Raw genomic sequence first — 24,939 nt, 5'->3', positions numbered from 1 at the left:
CAACAGAGGATTCTGCACAACTGGGGTCTGGCCGACTTCTGGGCAGGGAGCTCTAAGAAGTTGCAGCAGACGTCCCTGGGTTGGTGATTGGTGATTGGTCAGCTGGACAACTTAGCCGCATCTGCAACCAACCCCTGCCACCTTACACAGAGTTGGCATCATCGCTTCATAGAAGTGAAGGGACTACAGAGAGGGTCATCAAGCAGAATCCTGCAACTTCTGAGACTTGACTGCAGTCATCTCAGGACTGGTCCATCGCCGATGTACGACCTCATCGACTACCACACCCTAACTGCTTGCAGTTAGGCCCATCAGATGGCAGGCAGTGCAGGGCTGGTGTTGGTTCCAGCTGAGAGCATCTCCTGCCATACAGATTACCATCTGTAGGGATTTCCCTTTCTCAGGGTTTTCCCAGAGGGTTACGCCAGCTACTACTTCAACCTGCCGAGATCTACAGCAGCTGCTACCAGGCGGAGCAGACTACTTCAGCAGACGCCCTACAACAGGTGGTACAGTCTGCTTCACCTGCATCAGCAGGTGTTCTACAAGTGGTGCAGCCTCCATCAGCATGTGGCCGGCAGCAGTCGTTGCAGTCGTCTTCGGCAGGTGCAGGGCATTAAGTGATGCAGTCTTCAGCAGCAGGTACTCTGCTGCAGGTGGTGCAGCCTACATCAGCATGCGCTGTGGCCCAGCAACCAGGTGGGCAGTCTTCAGCAGCAGGTACTCCACTGCAGGTGGTGCACCCTACGTCGGCATGCGCTGTGGCCCAGCAACCAGGTGGGCAGTCTTCAGCAGCAGGTATCCTGCAGCAGGTGGTGCACCCCACGTCAGCATGCGCTGTGACCTAGCTGCCAGGTGGGCAGTCGTCAGCAGCAGGTGCCCTGCAACAACTGGTGCAGACTATGTCAGCAGATGCCCGACTGCAGGAGGTGCAGTGGACTACGTCAGCAGGTGCAGGGCTACAGGTGACTTCATCAGTCACTGCCTTACAGCAAGACGGGCAGACAATGGCAGCAGGTATGCGGCTATAGGTGGTGCTGATTCAGCCACGGCCTTACAGCAGGTATGGTGGATTTGCCAACCTCTGCTGCAGAAGACGCCTGCCACTTTCCTTTGGGAAGATGGCAGGTAGAGGATGACGACTAGTCCTCCATTGGATCTGCAGGGGCAAGATGGACAGCGGAATACTGCAGATCAAGAGATTAGAGATCAAGACAGGGTTCCACATCGCTCTCACTGAGTCTCAGGGTGGAATTGGCAACGGCAGTCTCTTCGATGCAGTGACTGCTGGAGGAAGATGCCCAGGGTAGATGGTATACATCTACCATGGAAGATGCCCACGGTAGTCGGCATACGACTACCATGATGACGGGGCATATGCATCATTTTCACGACTCTTAAGAGGGTGATCATGCTTGCATCCTGATGGCAATCAAGACACAAAAGTGGCATGGGCAGCTTTTCACCACTCTTTGGAGGGTGACTATGCTTGCAACCTTAGAGGCTACCGGTACTTCACAAGATGCATCTCTTCCGCCATGACATCTACTTTCAGAGGAAGTGCAGCTAGCAGATTCTCTGCAGCCCTCCAGTAGCCTGCTAGGAGGAGGACCTTCTCTGTCACAGGGTCATGTTCCTGTCTCCTTCACATCTCATCGGATAGGTTTGTCTCATCCTTGCAGACATTGAGAGCTATGACAGCTGCCTGTCAGTGGTGGTCACTCCTTCAGCATCCATAGGATAACCGCCGTCCTCCAGAATGGTCTCTAGCCAGCGGGTTGTTACGGCCTTCAAGTCCGACTTTGTGGTCCTGTCATGGTGCAAGTTTGTCCTCACAGACCCAAGGTCTACAGCCTTGGGATCTACAACCCTTTGCACTTAGGTGGCATTAGGTCTCGCAGCAAGAGGGACAGGCTTCATCGGGATTGCAGCATTCAACTCTTGCCAAGACAAGCCAGAGCAATCCATGTCAGGTCATCAGTGTGCTGCTGTCAGCTGTAGAGGATTAGACTTTTCGATCGTCTCGCATCAGAAGTTCTGAGAACGTGCTCTTCCCTGGTCAGCTAGCGGACTAGGGTTCCTTCCAGCTTAGTCACATAGTCATTATCTTCGTGAGCTACTAACGCCGAGAATGCGCCTTCTTACTACAGGACATCCGACTTAGTTGGAACATGGCTGCAGAATTCTTCACAGCTCTGGGCAACGGTCTTTCCCTTGGAATTCACCGGAGACAACAGAGTGAAGAGCAGGCTCTGCTTTTGTAGACTTCTTGTTGTCTTCCATGTTGGATCACCTGGCCTCAGGCTGTTAAGTCACCTACAGTCATAAGTCTGACTGACAACCGAGAGGATGCAGAAGACAATTACAAATTGTACAAACCTGTGCAGGACAGGTGTAGTTGTCTCTGCATCCCTCGTTGTCAGGCAGACTGCCCACCCTGAGGGAGATGGAACTTAGTTGTTCCTGTGAGTCCCTCCCGAGTGTACTTCGGCCAGGGATAGCTATAAACAGTTAGACTGAGGATCGTGCCGACGCAAGGGATTAGGGGAGTTTCTTTCTTCTTGGGAGCTACCAAGATAAGGACACATGGGGGTGGTCAGGCTTGATTACACCTACAGTCATAAGTCTGCCTGACAACGAGGGATGCAGAGACAACTACACCTGTCCTGCACAGGTTTGTACAATTTGTAATTATAGTATGTAGAAATGGAAAAAGGGAGGCCTTGTACTAAGTTGTAGTTGATATGCTTGTCATCATCAGTATGCGTATAACTTATTGAGAAGATGTTGTAATAACTTGTGTAGCTAGTGACACTTTGACTTGGTTTCTCCACAAGTGAAAAATTGGAATATGATTTCATCAATAAAGGAAAATGGTATTAAAATCTGTGATTCAAGAAGTGTTTGTGTCTGCCTGTTCTTTAACATTGCTTCTGGAAAATGTGTGAATCATTTTTTGATTGACATGTGGTTGTATCATCTCAGAAAAGATATGTCTTGAAGTCAAGGAAGTTTTAGACTGTCGGTTATTCTGAACTTTGCAGATGATGAATTTGTATCAATTATAATTCCACATGAAATCCTCAGGTGTTGCAAACCAAGTCAAAGTCACAGGTTAACTTTGAGATATATTTCCCAGGCGTATAAATGCAACATGTAATGTAGTGTCTGTCAGCTAGAACTTGTGTTTTGGTGTGTCTGCTGCAACCAAAGCTAGACTAAGAGGATCAGGATACCTATGAATAGAAAGATATGATCATAATAATCATAAACACTTTGACTTCTTATCAAGACCCAAAATAGACAGTGACAAACAACACACAGATTGAAAAAAAAGAGATGCTCACCCTAAATGTAGGATAAGAATACATGATTCTTCGTAAGAAAAAATAATTGTAAAATGCTAGATTTATCAATGAATTTTCTCAAATGTTCTAAAGGCATTAACATGGCTTTTTATTGTCATAAAGAAAATGACTCTTTTTTAGTAATCCTTCAAGTTTGAAAACTTGGGGTTCACTTCTTTATTTTGTTTATACACAATAAAGAAATCTTTTACAAAATCTATGAAAAATCCAACTATGGGTTAGAAATGGGTACATGACCACGTACCTATATTGGGTTGATATTGACAAGTGCATGAAATGAATTTGTCCTAGATTTGCCCTGCCGGCCCCCAAACTTGTTTCTCAGTGGAACATCCAGACTGGTGGCAGCAGCAAGAGGAAACTTCTGTGTCCTGTGGAGGAGGAGAGACATCTGAAGATGAGGGTAAATATTTGTGACTTACAATAAAAAGAAGCTTAACGTTTGACACACTGAAGTAGCCATTTGGCTACCAATTATCTACTGGTTACGGAGTTAGACAGCAGGGAGAAGGTTAAGCAATTGGAGGGACCTAAATTGTGCATTATGTGCAGACTGCTTAACATTGCACATTGTAGGCTTATTCTCTTCTTAGCAAGCCCCGAAGAGAATTAAGTTTCCCGTCTATTTCACAGACAACATACACAATTAGGGCAGTGAGCTCACCATCATGATTTTATTGGATGCATGTCAGCATTCTTGTACTAAAAGTTACATTTTGTTTGATATATTATTAAATAATTGCCAATCTGGGATGAAGGAGACAAAGTTTTGAAAGGAGTTGCTAAGCTCTAAAAAGATACATCTGAATACAAATAAGAATTAAAAAAGAATTCAAATTGTTGTCTACCTTGTTGATGTCTTCGGGTTTGCTGCCTAATTTTTTTCAAAGTCCAATTTGATCACATGTATTATTCAGGACAGGAATCGACCCCAAAATGCTCATAGAATTGTCACCAACACTACATTTAAAGAAAGTCCCTGTCTTTCTTTTTATTACTGTTTTTCCAGTTATTGCCCATGAGTACCATTGCAAACTAAGTGAGAAAACTTATCTTTCCCATTGAAGGGCCCAGTGACAATGCCTCTGTACCAGTTCCCTATGGAGAGAATGGAGGACAGGTCTACAGAGTTTAGTGAGCTGGTGGCTCATTGGTACATCCCCACCCATGAGACCAACATTATTGGGGACGTGGCAGTCACCAAAGGTAGGGCGTGTAAAACCTGTCATATTTAGCATAGTTATGTCTTATAGCCTGTAGTCATAGGCAGACATGCAGTCAATCAGTAACAAGGACAGGTCACATCAGACATGAAGAGCCAATCAGTTTCAAGGACAGGTCACATGCTGATATAGATAGCCAATTAGCACAAAGGACAGGTCACATTCTGATGTAAACAGCCAATCAGCACTAAGGATAAGTCACATACAGACATGGACAGCCAATCAGCACCAAGGACAGGTCACATGTAGACATGGACAGTCAATCAGCACCAAGGACAGGTCACATGCAGACATGGATAGCCAATTAGCACCAAGGATAGGTCACATGCAGACATGGATAGCCAATTAGCACCAAGGACAGGTCACATGAAGACATGGATAGCCAATCAGTACCAAGGACAGGTCACAGGCAGAAATGAACAGCCAATCAGCACCAAGGACAGGTTATGTGCAGACATGAACAGCCAATGAGCTCTAAAGATAGGTCCCACACACATGGACAGCCAATCAGTACCAAGGACAGTTTACATGCTGACATGGATATATATGCTATTGTTGGATCATTTTTTCTACTTTTGTAATTAACTTAAATCTAGTAATGGTATACACCAGACACTAAGGATGTTTATTTGCTTACAAAAAAGCTTGAACTACATTGTAATTCATAATTTTCTTCTTTGTTTTTCAGGACCTACACATGACACAGTTCACGTGACCACCCTGAACCCCATCTCAGTCTACAGTATGGACACCAATGGGAAGACTATACGACAGATTGATCTTTACGATGTCTTCCCTGGTCTGAGGTCCTGGCAGCCCAGTGTGAAGGTGGCAGCACTCGGGGGACCCTTACAGGGGCAGGTGCTACTCCACGAGGAAAAGGTCTGTCTTAGACTCAGTCTGGCAACTTAAGAACATTGCTCAAGTGGATGTTAAGAACTTGAATAGGATGACAGCTACTTATTGTCTGCTATTTACCAGTACGTTAAAGTTAGTTTTTCAAACGGTATTCTAGGTCAGATAAGATTATCTGATTCTTCTTGCCTTAAAAATTCAACTATAGTACTGGGTATGATGACGATAAGATAAACTATATTACAAATCTATTTAGAGGAAATTTTTGCAAATGTTTGAGATTGGCACACATATTGCTCTGCTTTTAATAGATTTGTACCATTGGTTAGATATGGTTTCTGAATTGCTGTCAAACTACAAGGTAAATGTGTTTTGAGCCCTTTAGCTGGTTACGAAATAAATCTTAGTCTACAAGTGCAACACAGTTTAAGATTAAAAAAGGAAAAACAGTATCTAGTAACACTAACAGTCACTTAATGATTCTGCATTTTGTTTCAGACCAATGTAGTGTTGCTGATTGACACCATGACAGGGAACTTGAGAAGACTGTTCCTCACCAATGTGGTGGAGAATGCTACAAGAAAAGTCTCCAGTTATTTCAGTACTAGTGAACAGGTAACTATACTAATCTTACAATACAGCAAATTGTGAAGAACTTACGATACAGCTAATTGTGAAAAACCTACAATACAGCCAATTGTGAAAAACCTACAATACAGCTAATTGTGAAAAATGTACAGTACATCAAAGTGTGAAAAAAAGGTACAAAAATAGAATATGACTTTAGTTATCACATTACTTAATTTTTACAAATAAATTAGACTTATTTATAAATGGAGGACTAATCACACAACATAACTTCAGTATGAATTATCAACTCACCATGTCAAGCTCCCATGTCAAGCCTAATTTGACAATTAAAATCAGCCAGCTGCTGTTCTCGGTGCTGAAACCATGTTGTAAGAACATCTATCCAATGGAAAGTAATGCTGTAACATCTATAACTTCAGAAAAAGAAGCTGCATTAGTGTTGTCTTGTATTCCCTGGAAACATGTTCCTCAGAAAATGTAGAGTATTCACACAATCTGTGAAAATGGTAACACTCACTGTATGGTAAAAATAAGTCAATATATAACTTATATTATAAGACATTTCTTAACACTTGCTTCTTTTTCTCTTGATGCTGAAGGAGAAGCACAAAATGTGCTCTGAATTTGCCGATGAGAACTGGGTCGTCTTCTTTCAAGAAAATGGGTAGGAAGCTTCATATTTGAAATAAGGATTTTAACTATCATTATAGTAACTTTTCAGTTAAAACACTTTTCCATTCCCTTTTCTCTCTTTCCCCCTGTCATATATACCTGCATGACTTGTCAGCTGGGTAAATTGCTGTTCCTGTAACAGTCAATTATAGATGGATACATGACCTAAAATGTCAGTGACATTAATGATAAACACAGTGTTAGAGATAATATTTCATACACAATGTTCCAACAGGAACAAGTTGGATGTGGTGAATGTACTGGACGGTACGGCGTACTCCGTGTCCGTCCCACTGACCATAGCAGACGTCCACCTGGTTTCAGCTGACCACTGGCTTCTCACAGATGCTGATAAAAACAAGTAGGATACTTTTCAGTCTTATAGAAACACGATACCTCATTTTGTGTCCTATCTATTCAGCTAGGAATCTGCCAGGTGTAAAACTCTTTTTGCACGGTAAAAAGATATCCACATTGTCACACCGGTGCAATGGCCTAGTTGGTAGAGTGCTCGCCTTGCACACGGTAGGTCGTGAGTTCGAACCCCGGCCGGGTCATAGCAAAGACTTTAAAAATAGCACATACTGCTTTCTCTGTTTAGCACTCAGCATTTATGGGAAAGAGTATGGAAGTTAAGCACACATCGCTACCAGCGGACCAGCCCCCTGCTGTAGTGACTTGCACAAATGTGTGTGGCCCAAGGGCTATAGAAATGGAGATGGGCGCCACCCCTATGCGTCTTTTCAAGACGCCCGGGTCACTTTAACTTTAACATTGTCAAGTACAAATGTAATATTTGTGAGTTATGACTATCTATTAGGTATCTCAGTAATTCTGTATTTGGTAGTTGACAGTCCGCTATGATCACTTTATTGCAGGAAGTTCCTCCTTACAAGACCTGATGAAGGCTCTCCTGTGAGCCAGTTACATGCTATTGATGAAGATGGGACAGTTGGTAAGCCTTTCCACATGTATGATAGTTTTTTTGTAACGCTGGCAATCTGTTTCATTTTTAAAAATTAATCATTTACTATCGTCATCATAACTAAGATAGCGTAAGAAAAGTTATTGGAGATAGTGTTTTAAATAGTTAAAAAGAACCAACATTTTTTTTATATCACTCTTAGACTATCAGTATAACACCCTCCACTTTAAGTTTGGAATTCCACTTTTCCCATTTTGACAAGTGCTTATAGTTTCAATATAAAAGCATTTAAGTGAAAAATGTTTACATATAGTTGATGAGTATGATGTATAGTTATGATTGATAACAATAACTTTCATGAATATTCATTTTGAAAATTTTCTTCCTGCAGGAATTCCTGCAGAATCTGCAGGAATTCCTGCAGGAAGAATTTGTCCTGCAGGAATTTCTGCAGGAAGATATTTTTCCTGCAGGAATCCCTGCATGAGTCCCTGCAGGAAGAAGTTAAATTCCTGCAGGAAAACATCTTTTCTGCAGGAATTCCTGCAAAAATTGCCTTATATCTACAGCAATGTCAGTAGAATATGAGTCATATTGTGCATTAAGTTTTGTTTTACAACTGTTAGGTCAGAACAATGGCGGCCACAACAATGGAACTTGCAATACCTTTTGATCAATCAATTGTTTTCCATGATATATTTTATGATACACAATTGTCTGTTTATTCAACTTTGTTTTGTTAAGCTTGCATGCATGTACTCTAACTGGTACAATTGTTTTTAAAGAACACATCTTTAAAAACACCTACTTTTTAACTCAAGTTTACCTGCATTGAATTACAATAATTGTTATAGTCATCAATCATTGCAGAATCATTGTTAACTTCTGGCTACCAAGATCTATGGCTTACAATCGCTGATTGTGGCTTTCCTTATTACACAATACAGTTAAATCATCAATGTCATCAAGGTCTATTTAAACTGAGGGAAGAAGGTTGGTTATTGATCATTGATTGTTATTGATTTTGTTGAAGATAGAGCCAGGGGTCAGAATGTGTAAGAATGGCACGTAATGGCCGTAGGATGTTATACTGCAACTTGAAAGAAGGTTTATTTCTAACTCTTTTTATCACCTGGATGTGATAATCACCTCCCCTCCCTTTTCTCACCCATCTTTGAAGAGACAATGATTTCCATGTTCTTTGTATCCAGATGTTAGCCAGCAGCCACAATGCATGCACCGATATGTAATTCAGGTCATTAGAAAAGATAAAAGATAGTTTCATTAGGTGATAAGTAGTTTACGATCTCACATGTCCCTCTCAGACCACAATCCGTTAGGTTTTGAACTGACTGACCTAACCTACTAGTAAATATTGTAGTAATATTGCAGTACCCTTGGGATAATCTTTTCAGAACCCTTTCTAATATTTAACTCTTATATAGTAAAGAGTACTTAACTAAGTACTTTAAGACTTACTTCTTTTGAGGCTACCCCTGAGGCCTGTTTAAGTGACTAGCAGGTCACTATAGAGAGGTATTGAAATGCAAAAGCACAAAAGAGCAACAAAGTAACCCTGTTAGATTGGAAAATGTCTTAAAAATTACACTTAAAGTGTGTTATATTTGCCCACCACATGCTAGACACTTGTCCTCAATAGATTTGGGCCCCTCTTGTACTATATCACACCTACAACAGCCGATTTCACACATTGGTGGTAAAGTATTATGCATGCAGCCATTGTTTTTGACTTGTTTTGGCATTTTTATTGGCTTTCTGTTGTCAGCTTTTGTTTTTGTCCACCAGTCAATTTGAAAATAGGGTGTGAGCATGCCTGAATGTTCAACAACCAAAAATATATCAACTTATAATCAAGGGTGTTAAAATAGGATTTAAACCTATTCTAACCTTCTTGAATATATCTATGATACAAATATTGCAATTTATTTAGATACACTTATATCAAGCAGAGTTTAAAAGTACTTGACCTTGCATCAAGCACCTTGCATCAAGGCACGCATGGTTGAAGTTTTGAAAATACCCAAATCTGACAATGAAACCTCCTTGATCTGACCAAGGACATTATATAATGTCCTTGATCTGACCAATAGCCTAAGGGTTGATGGTCTCTGATAAAGTCTTTTTTGTCATCCCTTTACAAAATTGAATCTACCTCATCACAGTGAGCCTGAGCAATTGTCACATGATGACATAGAGTTGAAATATGATAGAATGCCAAACACATGAAGATGTCAAGATTGACATATGAACTAAAACATCCGGCAAAAGTTTGTTCCAGAGAATATTTCCATTTTCAATGAGTATTCTCCTTTTTGTAATAGTTAAAGGATGGGCGGGGCGAGTTTATGTGGATTTGGTACAGCCCCGCCCTCCCAGGGATTTTGTTGGTAGCCCGAGTCTCCTTTTTCAGTAATTATTCGTTCCTTTGATATGCGGGTGAAACTAGGTCAGCTATTGTCCGGCCAATTATCAAGTCCTTGGTTGGGCTGCTGAGCATGCATGGTCTTGGCTTTTTGTGTGCCTTCGGCTTGGGGCTGTTGTAAAAAAAGTCCAAGCAGAGGTTAGGGGTGGCTGCAATTTTTTTACGTCTCCCTAATTTCACAAAATCACGGCCACCACTAGCCCCCCGACAAAACCTCTACTTGGAGACCAGGTCTAGGGAGGACTGTCCAATGAAACCCCGGCTGATCACAATAATTTGAAAGTTCTTCCCCACATCTGCCTGGAGATTACGGTATGATAGCCCTGACCTTGGTATCAGCTGAAAGGTCAAGTCTAGTTAAGTCAAGTTAAGGCCTTTAAGATACTTTTAATAGGTCGGGGCTATCGTAATCTCTGATTATAGTTGTATGTAGAAACTTGAGGTCAATATTTTTTTGCCTCTTTGGTATCTGATCAATGTGTAAGCTTAGCAGGTCTTATATTAAAGTGAAGAAACCTGAAAATTCACTTCTGGGATGCCAAGGAGGTCTTAAGCTATCCATGGGGATACTTATCTGTATTCAAATTGGGCAAACCTAAAATGGGTTAACCAAGGAAGTTCTATTTATTTGCATAAACTTGGATAAATCCAATATTTTGTGAGAACTCTGAAGTGTAGGCCCATGTTGAAAATCGCAAATCAGTGCTCAAAATGTGAACGCTTGCACTCTTAAAAGTCTGTGAAGGAGGCTACATAAAAATGATAATAGAGGAGGTTCCATTCCTCAGAGAGATTAGCCTCTACCAGTCTCTGCGCGATCGCTGGGAAAATAGTAGAAATTGGCCAAATAGAGTGAATAGTATGCCAGCGGTAGTCTGCTATACAGTGAAGCTTAGGTCCATCCGTAGATCAACTGTTGAGCTTCACAGTATAGCGGACTACCCCTGGCATACTATTCACTCTATTTGGCCCATTTCTACTATTTTCCCAGCAATCGCACGGAGACTGGTAGAGGCTAGGAGACATCACAGGAGTGAGGAGAGATCTCCTTTCAGTTTCAGGGATGCCTGTCAGTCACTGGCTTTGAACGCCTTGACTCATGTCAAGGTGTGAATTACCCTGATTTACATTATAAGAGACATTACAACAACAATCAGGCACCTGGAAGATAGAATCTCCTTGGCTGTCATGGATGCAGTCGGGAGGTGTTTGTGTGTGCTGCCTGGTTTTAAATTAAAGGGGCCCGGCAGATGTTGTGAGTAATACATGTACACGGGGTTCAATTGATTTTAAACCTCCTAGTACTGTAACAACCAGTAATGAGGCTGTTGTAGTTCCCTTTAACATGCTCAAGGCACCTCCAGATCCTCGTTCGCGAGAGCCCAATTTCACATCCCTTTCAAATATCCTTGATGGAAGGGAGCTGATAATCTATGGGTCTGGCCCATTGGTATGTTAAACCAAAACCTCCTTGGTCAAACCAAGGTCAAACCAACTGGAGGTACCTCCTTGGTCAAACAAGAATAGAAAATGAAAAAAACAATTCTGAAGACACAGTAAAGGCTTCAATACACCTCACAACAGCATAATGAATAGTTTAAAACCACCTCAAGGGGCAGCTTGGAACAAGCTGGCTTGACTGGTGTCATCTAAATCTGGCTTGGAGTGTTCACGCTAACAAATTAATTTGACTTTGCTTTAAGTACTGGGCGCTTTTGCAGAGCAAACACTACTGAAGCCAAAAAAATCACTGGTCAGTTTGACTTGTCAGTCCTTGATGTATGCATGGGGTCTACCAACTCTACGCTTGACTTTAAAGAGCACAATATAGCCAGTCTCTTCAGGACTTTACTTTGTGGAGACGACAGATAAGACACAGAGGTGTGGCTGCATATGAAAAGTAAATGTCATTTTCAAATAAGGAGGAAACTATTCTTCCATCAACTACACAACATTTAATAGTGAATAGAGTACTGTGAATGCATTTAAGTTTATGTTGTTTTAATTTCACTGTGGGGCCGGGAGTGTTCACATAGATTTTAAGTTCATGTTTGAGACAATAATAGACAAGAGGGTAGAAAGGGGGAAAAAATCTCGGCCACTACAGCAGTAGCCTGAGTGTCATCCTGTTTCAGTTCTAACTGAAACAGGATGACACTCAGGCTAGCTCAGCAGCCCCTTGACAATACACCCTGTCTCTGTGTGATCTGTTCAACCAAGGACTTGATAATTGGACAGCATTTGTAGGACAATAGCTGACCCCGCATATCAAAAGCGAATAATTATAAAAAAATTCCATCAGGAGGAATGGATAGTCCTTGTTTATAAAGGACTATATGGTAGGATTTTGAACCTGGAGAGGATATATTCTCAGGAAGAAAACTTTCTATTCATATGAGTCATAACATCTCATATGTTTGAATATATATGATCATATGATGTTGAGAGATGTTATGAGTTACAAAGTGAATGATAAACAAAAAGGCACGGTGACCCTTGAGTGTCTGTTGATGAACCCAAGGACATTATATCTTCTAAATTAAATGTCCTTGATGAACCATATACAGAAACAAACAATTCTAAAACAAGATTCTTTCAAATGAATGGGTCTGAGAAACCATGGATGTAGCATAACTTAATGCAAAATATAAAGGAGTCATATCCTACAGACATTGCTAATAACTAGATACATGCATGTATAAGGTACTTCCTGCAGGAATGCCTGCAGAAAAGATGTTTTCCTGCAGGAATTTAGCTTCTTCCTGCAGGGACTCCTGCAGGGATTCCTGCAGGAAAAATATCTTCCTGCAGAAATTCCTGCAGGACAAATTCTTCCTGCAGGAATTCCTGCAGATTCTGCAGGAATTCCTGCAGGAAGGAAATTTTCAAAATGAATATTCATGAAAGTTATTGTTATCAATCATAACTGTACATCATACTCATCAACTATATGTTAACATTTTTCACTTAAATGCTTTTATATTGAAACTAGAAGCACTTGTCAAAATGGGAAAAGTGGAATTCCAAACTTAAAGTGGAGGGTGTTAGTTTTTAGTTCATATTACTTGATGTGTCAAGCTTTTCTAACTGTTTTAATCTATGTGCTTGACTATAATTTGTTCCACAAAACTGTTCATTGACTCGTACAGTTTTAGCGTAAGTTATGACTCAAATCACTAAACACCTGAGATCATGAAAGTATCCTTCACTACATACAAAGTAGCTATTTTTATGTAAAAAGGCCTTGGAATCATATTTTAGTGCTAGTACACAAAGAACTCTGTCTTGTTTGTACACCAGTTGGCCAAGAGGCTGTCCTTGTGAAGCCTGCCCAAGTGAATGCCTTTGGAAGGGAAGGCCTCTCCGACAATCAACTGAGCATGGCGCTTGATCAGAAGATCAATTCTCCCAACAGGATCATTGGAGACGAGGCCAACTATGCTTCCATTGTCATTGGCTTTCCGGAGTTACTGGTAATATTTTATGATTTGACATGTTTGATTGAGCTTTGTACTTTGTTCATAGACTTTGATTGAAGTTTGGAGAAAAGTAATTTTCCAGTTCTTTTCCTGATGAATTGCTTTCAACAAAAAAAACACCTTTTTCTTCTTTTCTATTTTACAGTCTGGGAATGAAGTCTACACTTTCCCCAGAGAAGCAGAGGAGGAGAATGAAGACCCCACCAAGCATGACCCGTTCTTTAAGGGGAGGCCCAAACCTGCCAACAGGGAGACAGAGATCCTCGCAAACTCAGGACAAGTCATCAGGATTGTACCTCACTGGAAGGCACCAAAAGAACTTAAAGGTTTTGTCCCACAAAATTATTTATCTTGGATTTGTTTTATCCCTAAAATTTAGATAAGATTTAATGGTTACATTGAAACACTGTCTTACTCAGATTGTAATTACTTTCTAGGAAAACTAAGATGTTTAGAAATCAAAGTCTTCAAGTTAAAGATTATAATAAACATAGTCATCTTGACTGAACAGATAACAAATTGAACATGAAGCCAGAATACTTAGGAAATTTAGTCCAAAATGCTGCTTATAAATACTATCAAATATTAGTAACTGTGACATTATCATTGAATATAGTATAGTGAACTACATCACTTACATATTATAGGGGGTAATATAGTTAATTCAGAACTAAATCTAGACTTTCCTTCCAGGAGAACTTGGCCACCTGACCCACAGTTTTGCAGGGTTACTAGAAGTTGTAGACATGGGTGCCAAGAAGGTTCGCTATGTCCCAATCCCAAGGTAAGTTTTAATGCCACTTCTTCAAACTATCTGTGTCAATCATCAGTGGCAGTGAAATACATCAAGACTTCAACAATTTTGCCAAAAATTGCTTATTTTGTGTATTAATCATAAACAAATGTAACATTGCCACATCATTAATTTCTGTTTTTTTATAGAGCCCAGTCTGTGTCACCATATGTCTCCTGGATGGCCAACATGTCTGATGTCAATGTCGTCATGGCAACAGCCAGCCATGAAAGCCTAGTTACCGTGGACGCAGGTGGGTGTGTCAGGCTGTGGGAGACGGGATTGGCCAATCTGGAGAGGTCCCTTGGGGAATGGAGGCACATGATTGGTCAACAGGATGGCAGACCCCTTCAGGTACAATTACATTTTCCAACATAATTATGATATTTCTTTTTCTACTTCTCATCTTTTAAGCATACTTTTACATTCACATGCAAAGAAAAATTCAGATTCCAGTAGAATTCTACAGTATTTCTTCTCTGTAAGATTTGTACTGGTTGACAAAAGTTAAACAAAGGAATAACAAATTTACCCATATGCGTGTCTAAGCAATTTCATATGGTGTTTGTATAGGTTACCTATGAACGTGAACTTGGGAAAAAGGCAGAAAACCCCAAACATGGAAAGGTGGATCCTACAGGTGCTCCACATGTAGGCGGCAACACCTGGGCAGGTGGAACAGGTAAGGACACCTTTTTGTCTTTAAAAAAATCATATGTTCTTCAGCATTGCAATAAGGTATTTATCAAGCCAAATTTCTGCCTGCAATGATTCGTAGAAGTTGCTTCTACCATACTCTATGGCTGTTTTGTAATGATTTTGGATCATGTATTTTAGCCTGCTGGCTCTACACTGTTGTATACTTTGCTTGCACTTTTCTTGGGTTGGAGATAAGATATTTCAAATGCTAGCCATACATTTCTTGTATAGATTATGGTGATTGTAGGCCTATAATGATTCGTAGTACATGCTGTTGCTTCTAGCAACCCCTATTACTGTTTTCAAATGGAGTTTGGATCATACATCTAAACCCACTGGTTCTATGTTGTTGTATACTTTGCTTGCACTTTTCTTGGGTTAGAGAAAAGATGCATCCCATGCTAGCCATAAGCTTCTTGCATAGATTATGATAATTGTGTGATTGTTATACAGGTGGCAGAGACACGGCAGGATTGGGAGGTATTGGTGGCCCCTATAGGCTGGATGGAGGACACCCTGTGTACCAAGTACCTGACAGGGAAAAGGAACAGGTTCCAGAGGAGGTGATACACTTCTTTCCTTATTTATATACCACTTGCTGCATGTAATTGGATAAGAATGAAGTTTTTAGTTCAAGTTAAGCTATGTCCTTGGTGCTGAACTTGTGTTGTGTGAACAGCCATCCAATGGAAAGTAGCAACAGTATCTGTTTCATTCCTTGTATTCTCTTAAAATAAGTTTCACATATCATTGTGAACTGTCAAGGACAATCAAAGTAGACATACATGGTTGAATTTTGATATATTTTTTTTAAATCCAAGATTTTCTTTGTTCATCTTATGCATAAAAAGGAAAATTATTCATTACGCTTTAAAACTTTCTTAACAGGTTAAGCGAGCAGCCAGAGAAATGGCCAAGAAAGCTTTTGAAGAAAGGTTAGTAACAGGATTACCTTGAAATCACATCTTACTATTTTCACCTTCTTCCCATCAATTTTGAATTTCTATGATTTGATAATACTTTTATTTCAGGTTGAGAGAGATTAAGATGAGTAAGTATGATGCTGAGACATATGAGAAGATCTCGGGAGGAGTGAAGAGACAGGTCAAGTCTCTACGTGTCATCCTGGACAGTCTACAGGTAGGATAGAGACTTTGTTTGTGTGCATGATATCTTCATTTCAGTCACAAATAATATGTGTTACCTCCATGAAAAATGGAGGTATACTAGTAGTTTTTGGCTTGTCTGTCTGTCTGTATTTCCGGATATTTCTGGTCAGCATAACTTAAGAACATTTCTGCATGGCTGGATTATGATGATATTTGGTATGTTGGTAGGTTTTGGGAAGACAAAGGTCAAGGTTAATCTTGGGCCCCCTGGTGTGTAACCTTGTCATTGCAGCAGAACTTCCGGACAATCCCGTTTTTGTATCTTATGTCCTTGACATGCTATGGGCTTATTTTGTATGTTTGCTGTATATGTGAAATAGATTTATGGACTTTATCAATCATCCATCTGATGGAAGCATATTTTTCATCTAGACATCATGTTATCATGAAAAATTTATTTTCTTCTAGAACAGGCACAGCATCTATAATGGTGTAGAGTCCCTCTGAATGTCAGCAATAATTGTACTGTAATTGATTCTAGGCTAAGAGTAAAGAGCGCCAGTGGCTGAAGCACCAGACATCAGGGGACCTGGATGAGGCTAAACTGATCGAGGGACTGACGGGGGAGAAGGCCATCTACAAAAGGAGAGGGGAACAGGAACCAGAGGTGTACAGTCTTATGATATAATAAATAATAACTTTATTGCACAACAACTGTACATTAGGTACAAAGTATGGCATTCACTGGTACATAGATAACATTCTATTAGGCTAAACAATGTATCTAATACAATATTATGTAGTAGTCTATCTTATACAATATGGTAGTCTATCTTATACAATATGGTGTAGTAGTATAGGATGACAATGGGATTTTACAATCATTGGAGGAGTTTCTAACGTCTAGACATTCTTTGATATACTTCCTTATGTATACCATGCATGGGTTGTCACATGTCATTATGTACTTAAATTTGCTGTTCAAGTCCATTGAGATAAATCCTGGCAAATATATGTTAACCAGTGGTACTCTATAGGTGCTGTAAAGCAAGATATTTCATTCTTTGTTATATGGTAGTTTAGAGTGATACGGGCACCAAACTTTTGCTCTAGAATCTTGAATTAGATGAATAATTTCTGATTACAAGTGGAAGTTACAGTTAGGGTAGCTCAACTACAAACAGATTCAATAAGTTTTACGGCCAGTTTTAAGAATTACGTTAAATTATATAAGTTTGTCATGTCAAAGATATTGTTATCATAAACACACTCAGTCTACTGAAAGTCAGTGATTCTGGATATTTTTTAAATCCCCTCAAATTCAAAAAATTATTCTGAAAACTTAGTTATTTAAAACTGTTACCATCATATGGACATAACAATCTTTTTCCCATCCAACCCCCTCCCATAAAATCAGTTGGGCGCTCCACAAGAGAAACCCAAAAGGTTACGTCTTGTCGTGGACGTTAGCGGCAGTATGTACCGGTTTAACGGGATGGACGGACGTCTGGAGCGGATGATGGAGGCTGCCTGTATGGTCATGGAGGCCTTCGAAGGATACGAGCAGAAATTCAAGGTAGATTACAACAGATTTTACTTAATGAATGTTTGTTACATGAGTCATGATAGGTAAAGGTAGTCCCGTAGCATTTTTGAGGCTGTAGGGGCAGTGGGTTGTTATCCAAGTTGTATCTAGGGCACGGTATGTAAAGGTGGAGTTCATCCCTCTCCTTTCACTACCTTTTACCTCCACAACCAAAGTCAGGTACCCATCTTTACACCTGGGTGGAGTGAGAAAAGTCGTATTAACTGCTTTTCCCAAGGACACAACATCAGTGGCATTTCAGGGGATTTGAACCTAGGATCTCTGGGTTTTGGGCCAAACACCCTAATTGCTATGAATTTTGTGATTTGAATTGTAAATAGCACAAGCCATAATGCCTGACGTGACATGTCAAGTATTCACGACAACATGTATCTTATTTTTTCTGTTGCCAGTTTGAGATTTATGGTCACTCTGGAGATGGTTACAACATCCCTGTCATCACAGAGAAAAAGATGCCACAAAACAACAAGGATAGACTGGACGCAATCAAGGTAAACAGCTGCAACATGCGACCTGAATAACAAGTGACCATGTTTTTCCCCTTTTCATTTCATTGCAAGTTCCTAATATTTTGGTTCACTATTTTCACTGCTATCATTTAGTTATAAAGCAGTCATAACTTAAATCAACATTTTATATTATCTGTTTGTTATATTTGATTTAGGTACAATTGTGACGCCAGTTAAATTTTCTTGGATAGACAATTCTCGTTATTAACAACCCTGTTCTACTTTTCAGACCATGCATGCCCACTCACAGTTCTGTATGAGTGGAGACCACACTTTAGAAGCCACAGAACATGCCATCTCCAACATTGTAAAGGTAGGAGTTTATTATAGTGTGGTTGGCATCTGTCAAGTCTCTCAGTATTTGACAGATGCTAATATTAAATCAAGGTATTTCCTCTGAGCTCATTCTATGTGTATGCCCATTTTCTAAGCTTTATTTCTACATGTATGTGTATGTCCATTTCCTAAGCTTATTCTATGTGTATGTCCATTCCCTCCTTGCTATCTGGATGTAATTGAAATGGTTGAGAATTTGCCCCATTGTCCTAATTGATACATGTATGGCAACTTGTACCATTTTTGGTGACACCTCAGGGGTGGATCATTAGAGTCATCATCACCATTCAAGGGTGTCATTCACTGCAAGGAGAAATTTGTTCCTTGATGCATTTCATCTCACTTTGTCTAATGCCTGACTTGGCCATGTTTGATAAGACTGTCTCTCCGTCTTGCATTTGGTCGCCCTCTTTGCCTTCTCTATTGTCGAATTGTAAAATGTTGAAATTTGTCATAAAATTGACTGTATTACCCCTGCTGTATTTCAGGATGAGGCAGACGAGTACTTTGTGATCGTGGTGAGTGATGCTAACCTGGACAGATACGGCATCTCTCCCAGACTCTTCTCCAAGGCCTTGACGGCAGACGAGAATGTCAACGCCTTCGCCTTGTTCATCGGTACACTGGGGGACCAGGCAGAAAGGCATGTAGTTCCTGATGCTAATATCGCACTGAGAATGGCCGTGCTTTTGTTCTAGTGCTAACATTTTTCTGGTAAAGAAGATTATTTTTGCCATGATAATTATGCCGCTTAGTATACCTTTTATATACGACAGCTATTGTTCCTTCCTTAACTTGAAGAGAGTACTAAGGATGTAAATGCATTCTCCTTGTCACTGTTTCTTGGTTTACCTCATTCTTATATAACAAGTGTTATTTTGTGATTGCAGGTTGACACGAAGTCTCCCCGCAGGCAAGGCATTCGTGTGTCTGGACACCAAGAACATCCCACAGATCCTACAGCAGATCTTCACATCAACCATGCTGTCTACAAAATAGATTCTGTGCATACAAACAACATACAGGTGTATCCATCATAACTAGTGGTGCGTACCTAAACCAGAGTTTAGGTTTTGGTTCGGACTCAAGTCCAGAGGTTTAGGTTCAGGTCCGGACCTGAACCAATGGCATATTTGTGCTAAAATATTTTTTTTCCTGTTACAAAAATTGGCATATATCTTACATGCAATTTGAAAACTATGTATGCGAAATTATATACAGTCAGTAGTAAACACAAAAGTTCAGTTATAAAACACAAAAACAGCAATATTTTCATATTTTTTTCATTGCAAATGTCACGATCTAAGGAAGGTTTATGATGGCTTAAGACAAAAATGGAGTACCGGTATTACTATACATAAGCGAGAGATTTTTTGTTTTGAGTCCGGACCTGTTTCCAGACGTTTAGGTTTTGTTGGACTTGAACCTAAACGTTAGGTACAGTCCGGACCAGGACCGGGTTTAGGTACGCAGCACTAATCATAACCATCTTATCTGGTCGTGACGTTCTCATGGGTGCTCACGGCTCTTCTACTCCATCTCCCCTTATCCTCCATTGCACTGGGCATCTAGACACAGTTGCTAGTGCTGTGTATACATAACTGTGCTATATTGTGCTGTGAATGGTGTCATCAGGTTAGGCCAGGATCGTTTTAATGATACGCTGAACTGGAAAAACCTATTGAAAACAAAGCTTGAGGACCAGGTGTATGCCCTGGTGCACTCAGTTTTATGGAGTGAATATCACCATCATCTGGTCGTGAAGGTCTCACGGATGCTTGGATATAGTCATACTGAAGTTAACCTCCCTGCCCTCTGCTTTTGTGATGTTCGTTTGCTATGCAATGCACTTTCCCCTTAGACTATATGAGAACCAAGGTAATAAATTAGTGTGGTCTTGTAGGTCAAACTTCTGTTTCTAATAATAATTCTCTACAAACTAATCAATGTAATGTAAATCATACAGACAAAAGTGTAATTTGGTGGACTTATGGACTGAACGGTTTTTCCTTGTCTCATTGTTTCATTTTACAAAATAAGTGAAGACTCACCATTTAAAAGTTACTCAAGCAAATGAAATAGCATCTGCTATCGATCAAGTGCCCTATCAACTGAAAGTAAAGTTAAAAGATTCTTGGTCGTACATAGATTTTGTTAATGTGCCTTTAGGCGTTAATCGCTAGGCAATGACTAGTCGGAACTTTGAACACCTAAGGCTCCGTCACCATGAATGATATAATTTTGCGGTCTTTAGTTTTCAAATACATATCAAGTGCCCTATCAACTGAAAGTAAAGTTTAAAAATTCTGTTTATCAATCCAGTATCTAATGAAAGGTTGTCATACTTGCTGCAAGATGCATGAAAATGTGCATTTTGTAAGAATCCTGTCATGCTTTTGAAACCGTCAAAATTGCCTTGCACGCACAATAATCTAAATTAAGTCGGACGATTCGGATGTTACCTATATGCAGAAGGGCGTGGCATGTATCGGACAATTCTGGTCCCAGTTAATCTGCCTTTTCAAGAAATGTTTATCAGTCAGAGTACTGATTAACATACAGATTGAAATGTAACATCCGAATCGTCCGACTTTATTCAAATTATTGTGCGTGCAAGGCAATTTTTACTGTTTCAAAAGCATGATAGCATTCATACAAAATACACATTTTCAGGCATCTTGCAACAATCATGACAACCTTTCATTAGATACTGGATTGATTACCAGAATTAACATAATTGCTGCCTAAGCTAAGTACATTGTAGTCCACAACCTACGGCAGTACAGTCCAGATGTTAATAAAGTTTAACTTTCAGTTGAAGGAGACCTGTATGAAGTTATACTTCTTAACTGACCGCATCTTCGTTGGTAACACGCATCTACATGTACAGCCTTTTAAAGAAATGTATACCAGTCAGGGCACTGTCTAACAAAGAGATGAAAACTCGATTCACATGGTGGGACCAGGTTTGACCGATACATGCCACGCCCCCCCCCCCCCCACACACACACACACAAAGACTGTATTCGACCCGAGTAGACAACTACTTCACATAAAATTCCTTTACTCATAATCACCCATCCATGTAATTGCAGGTCGCAGTCAGGTATCTTCTTGTGCCCCTCCCCGACTTATACCCCCTCCCCTTTATATATGATAGCAAATAGTTACCTGCAGACCAACAATGTAGCAACAAATAAATTAAAGCAGAAAAAGATGGCGGCAGATTTTTGGACTCTCACATAAATTGAGTTTCTTTTGAATACATGTACGGCAAAATATAGAAGTGATAAGGATAGTTTTATAATTCTAGTTGTATACTATTGCAGGTAATTATCTGCTGCCATCATCATCAGGCTCAAATCTTTTGCTCTTGAAGAGGCCCCCAAGGTGTCTCCTTACCATACCAAGAGCAAAGGATTTGAGCCTGATGATGATGGCAGCAGATAATTACCTGCAATAGTATACGACTAGAATTATAAAAGTATCCTTATCACTTCTATATTTTGCCATATATGTATTCAAAAGAAACTCAATTTATGTGAGAGTCAAAAAATCTGCTGCCATCTTTTTCTGCTTTGTTGCTACATTGTTGGTCTGCAGGTAACTATCTGCTATCATATACAATGGGGAGTGGTATAAGTCGGGGAGGGGCACAAGAAGATATCTGACTGCGACCTGAAATTACATGGATGGGTGATCATATGTAAAGGAATTTTATCTGAAGTAGTTGTCTACTCGGGTCGAATACAGGCCAAAGTTCACCATTACAGTCATGCGCAGAGGGTCCATTTTAATGCCAGAAACCGCATGTATATGCTATTTAAAAGTAGCTGTAGGAGGCCTCTTTGTTGGAAATGTTGGTGTTTTTGAGCTGGAATTGACAGGTAAGGGTTGTGGCTATTTCATTTAGTTAGAAAAACAGGGTTTTAGCCGTGTATCGGTCAACCCTGGTCCCAGCATGTGAATCGAGTTTTCATCTGTTTGTTAATCAGTGCCCTGACTGATATACATTTCTTTAAAAGGCGGATTAACTGTACATTTAGATACGTGTTGCCAACGAAGATGCGGTCAGGTAAGAAGTGTAAGTTCATACAGGTCTCCTTCAACTAAAAGTTAAACTTTATTAAAATCTGGACTGTACTGCCGTAGGTTGTGGACCACAATGTAGTTAGCTTAGGCAGCAATTATGTTAATTCTGGTAATCAATCATTGCCTCAGAAGATTACTATATATGTGCAAAGACGTACATGGTCGTGGGTGCTCTCCGTAACAGATATTGACATTTAAGGTAGCAGAACACAGTTTCCGGCCTATGGGGATTTCTATAGTTAAGGGCCCCAAGGTGACTAGCTTCGACGCGGTAAAAAATATAGCGCGGTGCACTTGAGAAATACGAAAAACGAATATGTTTGAGTTTAGGGTACAACCTACAAATAAATAAAAAACCGAAAAATCCTGTCGGCGTATCGGCTCCTCACGCCCACTTTGAAACAGCGCTCTGCGAGAGGTCACTGAACTGCACCGACTGACCCCGTGAGGCGGTTGCACAAGATGGCGCATTTATACACAAAGCGGAAAAGGCCCACTATCCAAATCCTACGGTCTACAAGTCGACATATTTCTACACCACACAGCACAGTTTACACATGGATGCCTCTCACATGTAGCTTTCTACCCAGTCTTCGAGAGTTTCGGCCGCACTATTTTCTGTGTTCTGCTACCTTGAAGGGGCCAAAAACCTGCTATATTCTAAGAGGGGATAAGAATCAAACTAGAGATATGTTTTCCTCAGCTCGATGGAACTAATAAGATAGACCAATCCTGTATCTGCTTGGAGACTAGTTAATTGACGTGTGGTAAGTCAGATAATTGACCATGTGGCCCCAGACATCACGCCGTTTATTCCTGACAGAATGAGGTCACAGAAAGCAAAACACTCATCTTTGTTTTGTAGACACTTAAGCATTTATTCGCGTCAACAGGAACATACAAGGAAATGAAAACAACCAAAACGATCAACGCATCCTTCAACCCATTGCATATTGTCACATAAGTTTTATTCAACCAAAGATCGTCAACCGCGCAGAGTATTACAACTACATGTATGCCACCTTATTGCATAGATATCGACGTCACACTGTACTTTTGTAAGTTTCCGTTTAACACTAGTTGTGTTACACTAAAGTCACAGTTAAATGAAGCAATCATTACAATACAGATATAATGTTAAATCATTCTTAAACGCCGCGAACAATTAAAGAATTACTTATTTGAATGGTTTAAATGCACGTTAAGGGCAGGCTTCGTTTGGGAAAACAAAATAAATATCATATAGATTTATGTAGACGTCCGAAAGTCACCTTAATACATAATCACTACAGTAGAGGTTTGTTAGTACACAGCTATGGAACATGACTAGTTATAATATTAGTAAATGTCACTTGGCCCGGGTCGATCTGGGTTGTTGGTGCCTTGAAAACTTTGGAAGTCCGAGTCGACAGGTTCCGGTAGCCAGCTCTACTTCCGGTCGTCTGTAAAAAAAATGCAAATTGATATATAAAAAAATTGTCAATATCCACATATTTCTCATCTAGTGTTATGACATAGGTGGTTTTGTTTTTCAAGAATCGTGAAGCATCCAAATTATCATAATACGCCTTGGTCTCCTTTTTAGAAAAATACTAAGAGTTTCAAGTAACATTTGCACGTCACAATATGATGTAAACCATTTCTTCGTATAAACAAACAAATACGTTATGAAATGCCGCACTTGTATACATGCCTTTTTACGTTAGCTTACTTTGCAGACCTTAAGCTTGGAGTGCCGGGCCCGGGGGAGGATCTAGGAGCGACAGTTTCGTTCTTGACTGGCGCGGCGAAACTCCCCCTTATCGATTATTACTCTTTTAGAACCCTAGCCCATGTTAAAAATCGTGAATCATCGCTAGCCAAAAATTGAACGCCGGCCTCTCAAGAAGTCAGGAAAGGAAGCTAATTTTTACGTTTATTTAAGCAAGAAGGTCCACAAGTTTCTTACCGTTATCCTCATAGCCGGCGCCCCTCGCCTCCATGGGTGCATGCTCTGCCGCCATGTCATCGAGGTCATCCAGTTCCTCCAGGATGGACCTGGCCTCTTGCACAACCTCCATCAGCTCGCCTGTTAACCGAGTTAATAAAGACAATCATTAAGAAAACGCATCTAGTGGAAGAAGTAACGCTGTTTTTTGTGTGTGTATCAAATCAGAATAAGACGCCAAAAAGCTGTGGCTCACATATGTTTGCACATGGCCTTTTGTACGGATATCTTAGCCTTCACTGGACCTTTATT

The 24,939-nt window shown here is 40.3% G+C and overlaps 1 protein-coding gene and 1 long non-coding RNA gene across 2 annotated transcripts in view; both read left to right on the top strand.

Annotated features, from left to right (window-relative positions):
* Window positions 1-20,595, top strand: part of LOC136422885 (von Willebrand factor A domain-containing protein 8-like) — a 41,847-nt gene extending 21,252 nt beyond the window's left edge. Inside the window, 21 exon segments of the mRNA XM_066410801.1 lie at window positions 3,660-3,771; window positions 4,436-4,574; window positions 5,280-5,473; window positions 5,945-6,061; window positions 6,637-6,701; window positions 6,945-7,070; window positions 7,588-7,664; window positions 13,378-13,550; window positions 13,702-13,882; window positions 14,250-14,340; window positions 14,499-14,703; window positions 14,923-15,031; window positions 15,502-15,611; window positions 15,937-15,983; window positions 16,080-16,188; window positions 16,699-16,824; window positions 17,575-17,733; window positions 18,156-18,254; window positions 18,502-18,585; window positions 19,097-19,251; window positions 19,499-20,595. Of these exon segments, the coding sequence (XP_066266898.1) occupies window positions 3,660-3,771; window positions 4,436-4,574; window positions 5,280-5,473; window positions 5,945-6,061; window positions 6,637-6,701; window positions 6,945-7,070; window positions 7,588-7,664; window positions 13,378-13,550; window positions 13,702-13,882; window positions 14,250-14,340; window positions 14,499-14,703; window positions 14,923-15,031; window positions 15,502-15,611; window positions 15,937-15,983; window positions 16,080-16,188; window positions 16,699-16,824; window positions 17,575-17,733; window positions 18,156-18,254; window positions 18,502-18,585; window positions 19,097-19,251; window positions 19,499-19,607 (2,587 nt within the window). The 3' untranslated portion in view covers window positions 19,608-20,595.
* Window positions 20,596-21,648: 1,053 nt separating this feature from the next.
* LOC136422887 (uncharacterized) lies at window positions 21,649-23,951 on the top strand. The gene is made up of 2 exons (XR_010753681.1): window positions 21,649-22,899; window positions 23,340-23,951. It is a non-coding gene; the product is annotated as an uncharacterized lncRNA (long non-coding RNA).
* The last annotated feature ends 988 nt before the right edge of the window (window positions 23,952-24,939 follow it).

The sequence above is a fragment of the Branchiostoma lanceolatum genome, chromosome 17, assembly GCF_035083965.1.
Source record: "Branchiostoma lanceolatum isolate klBraLanc5 chromosome 17, klBraLanc5.hap2, whole genome shotgun sequence".
NCBI classification, from domain to species: Eukaryota; Metazoa; Chordata; class Leptocardii; order Amphioxiformes; family Branchiostomatidae; genus Branchiostoma; species Branchiostoma lanceolatum.
The sequence above is the reverse complement of the archived record's forward strand: the minus strand, read 5'-3'. Positions and strand labels throughout refer to the sequence as shown.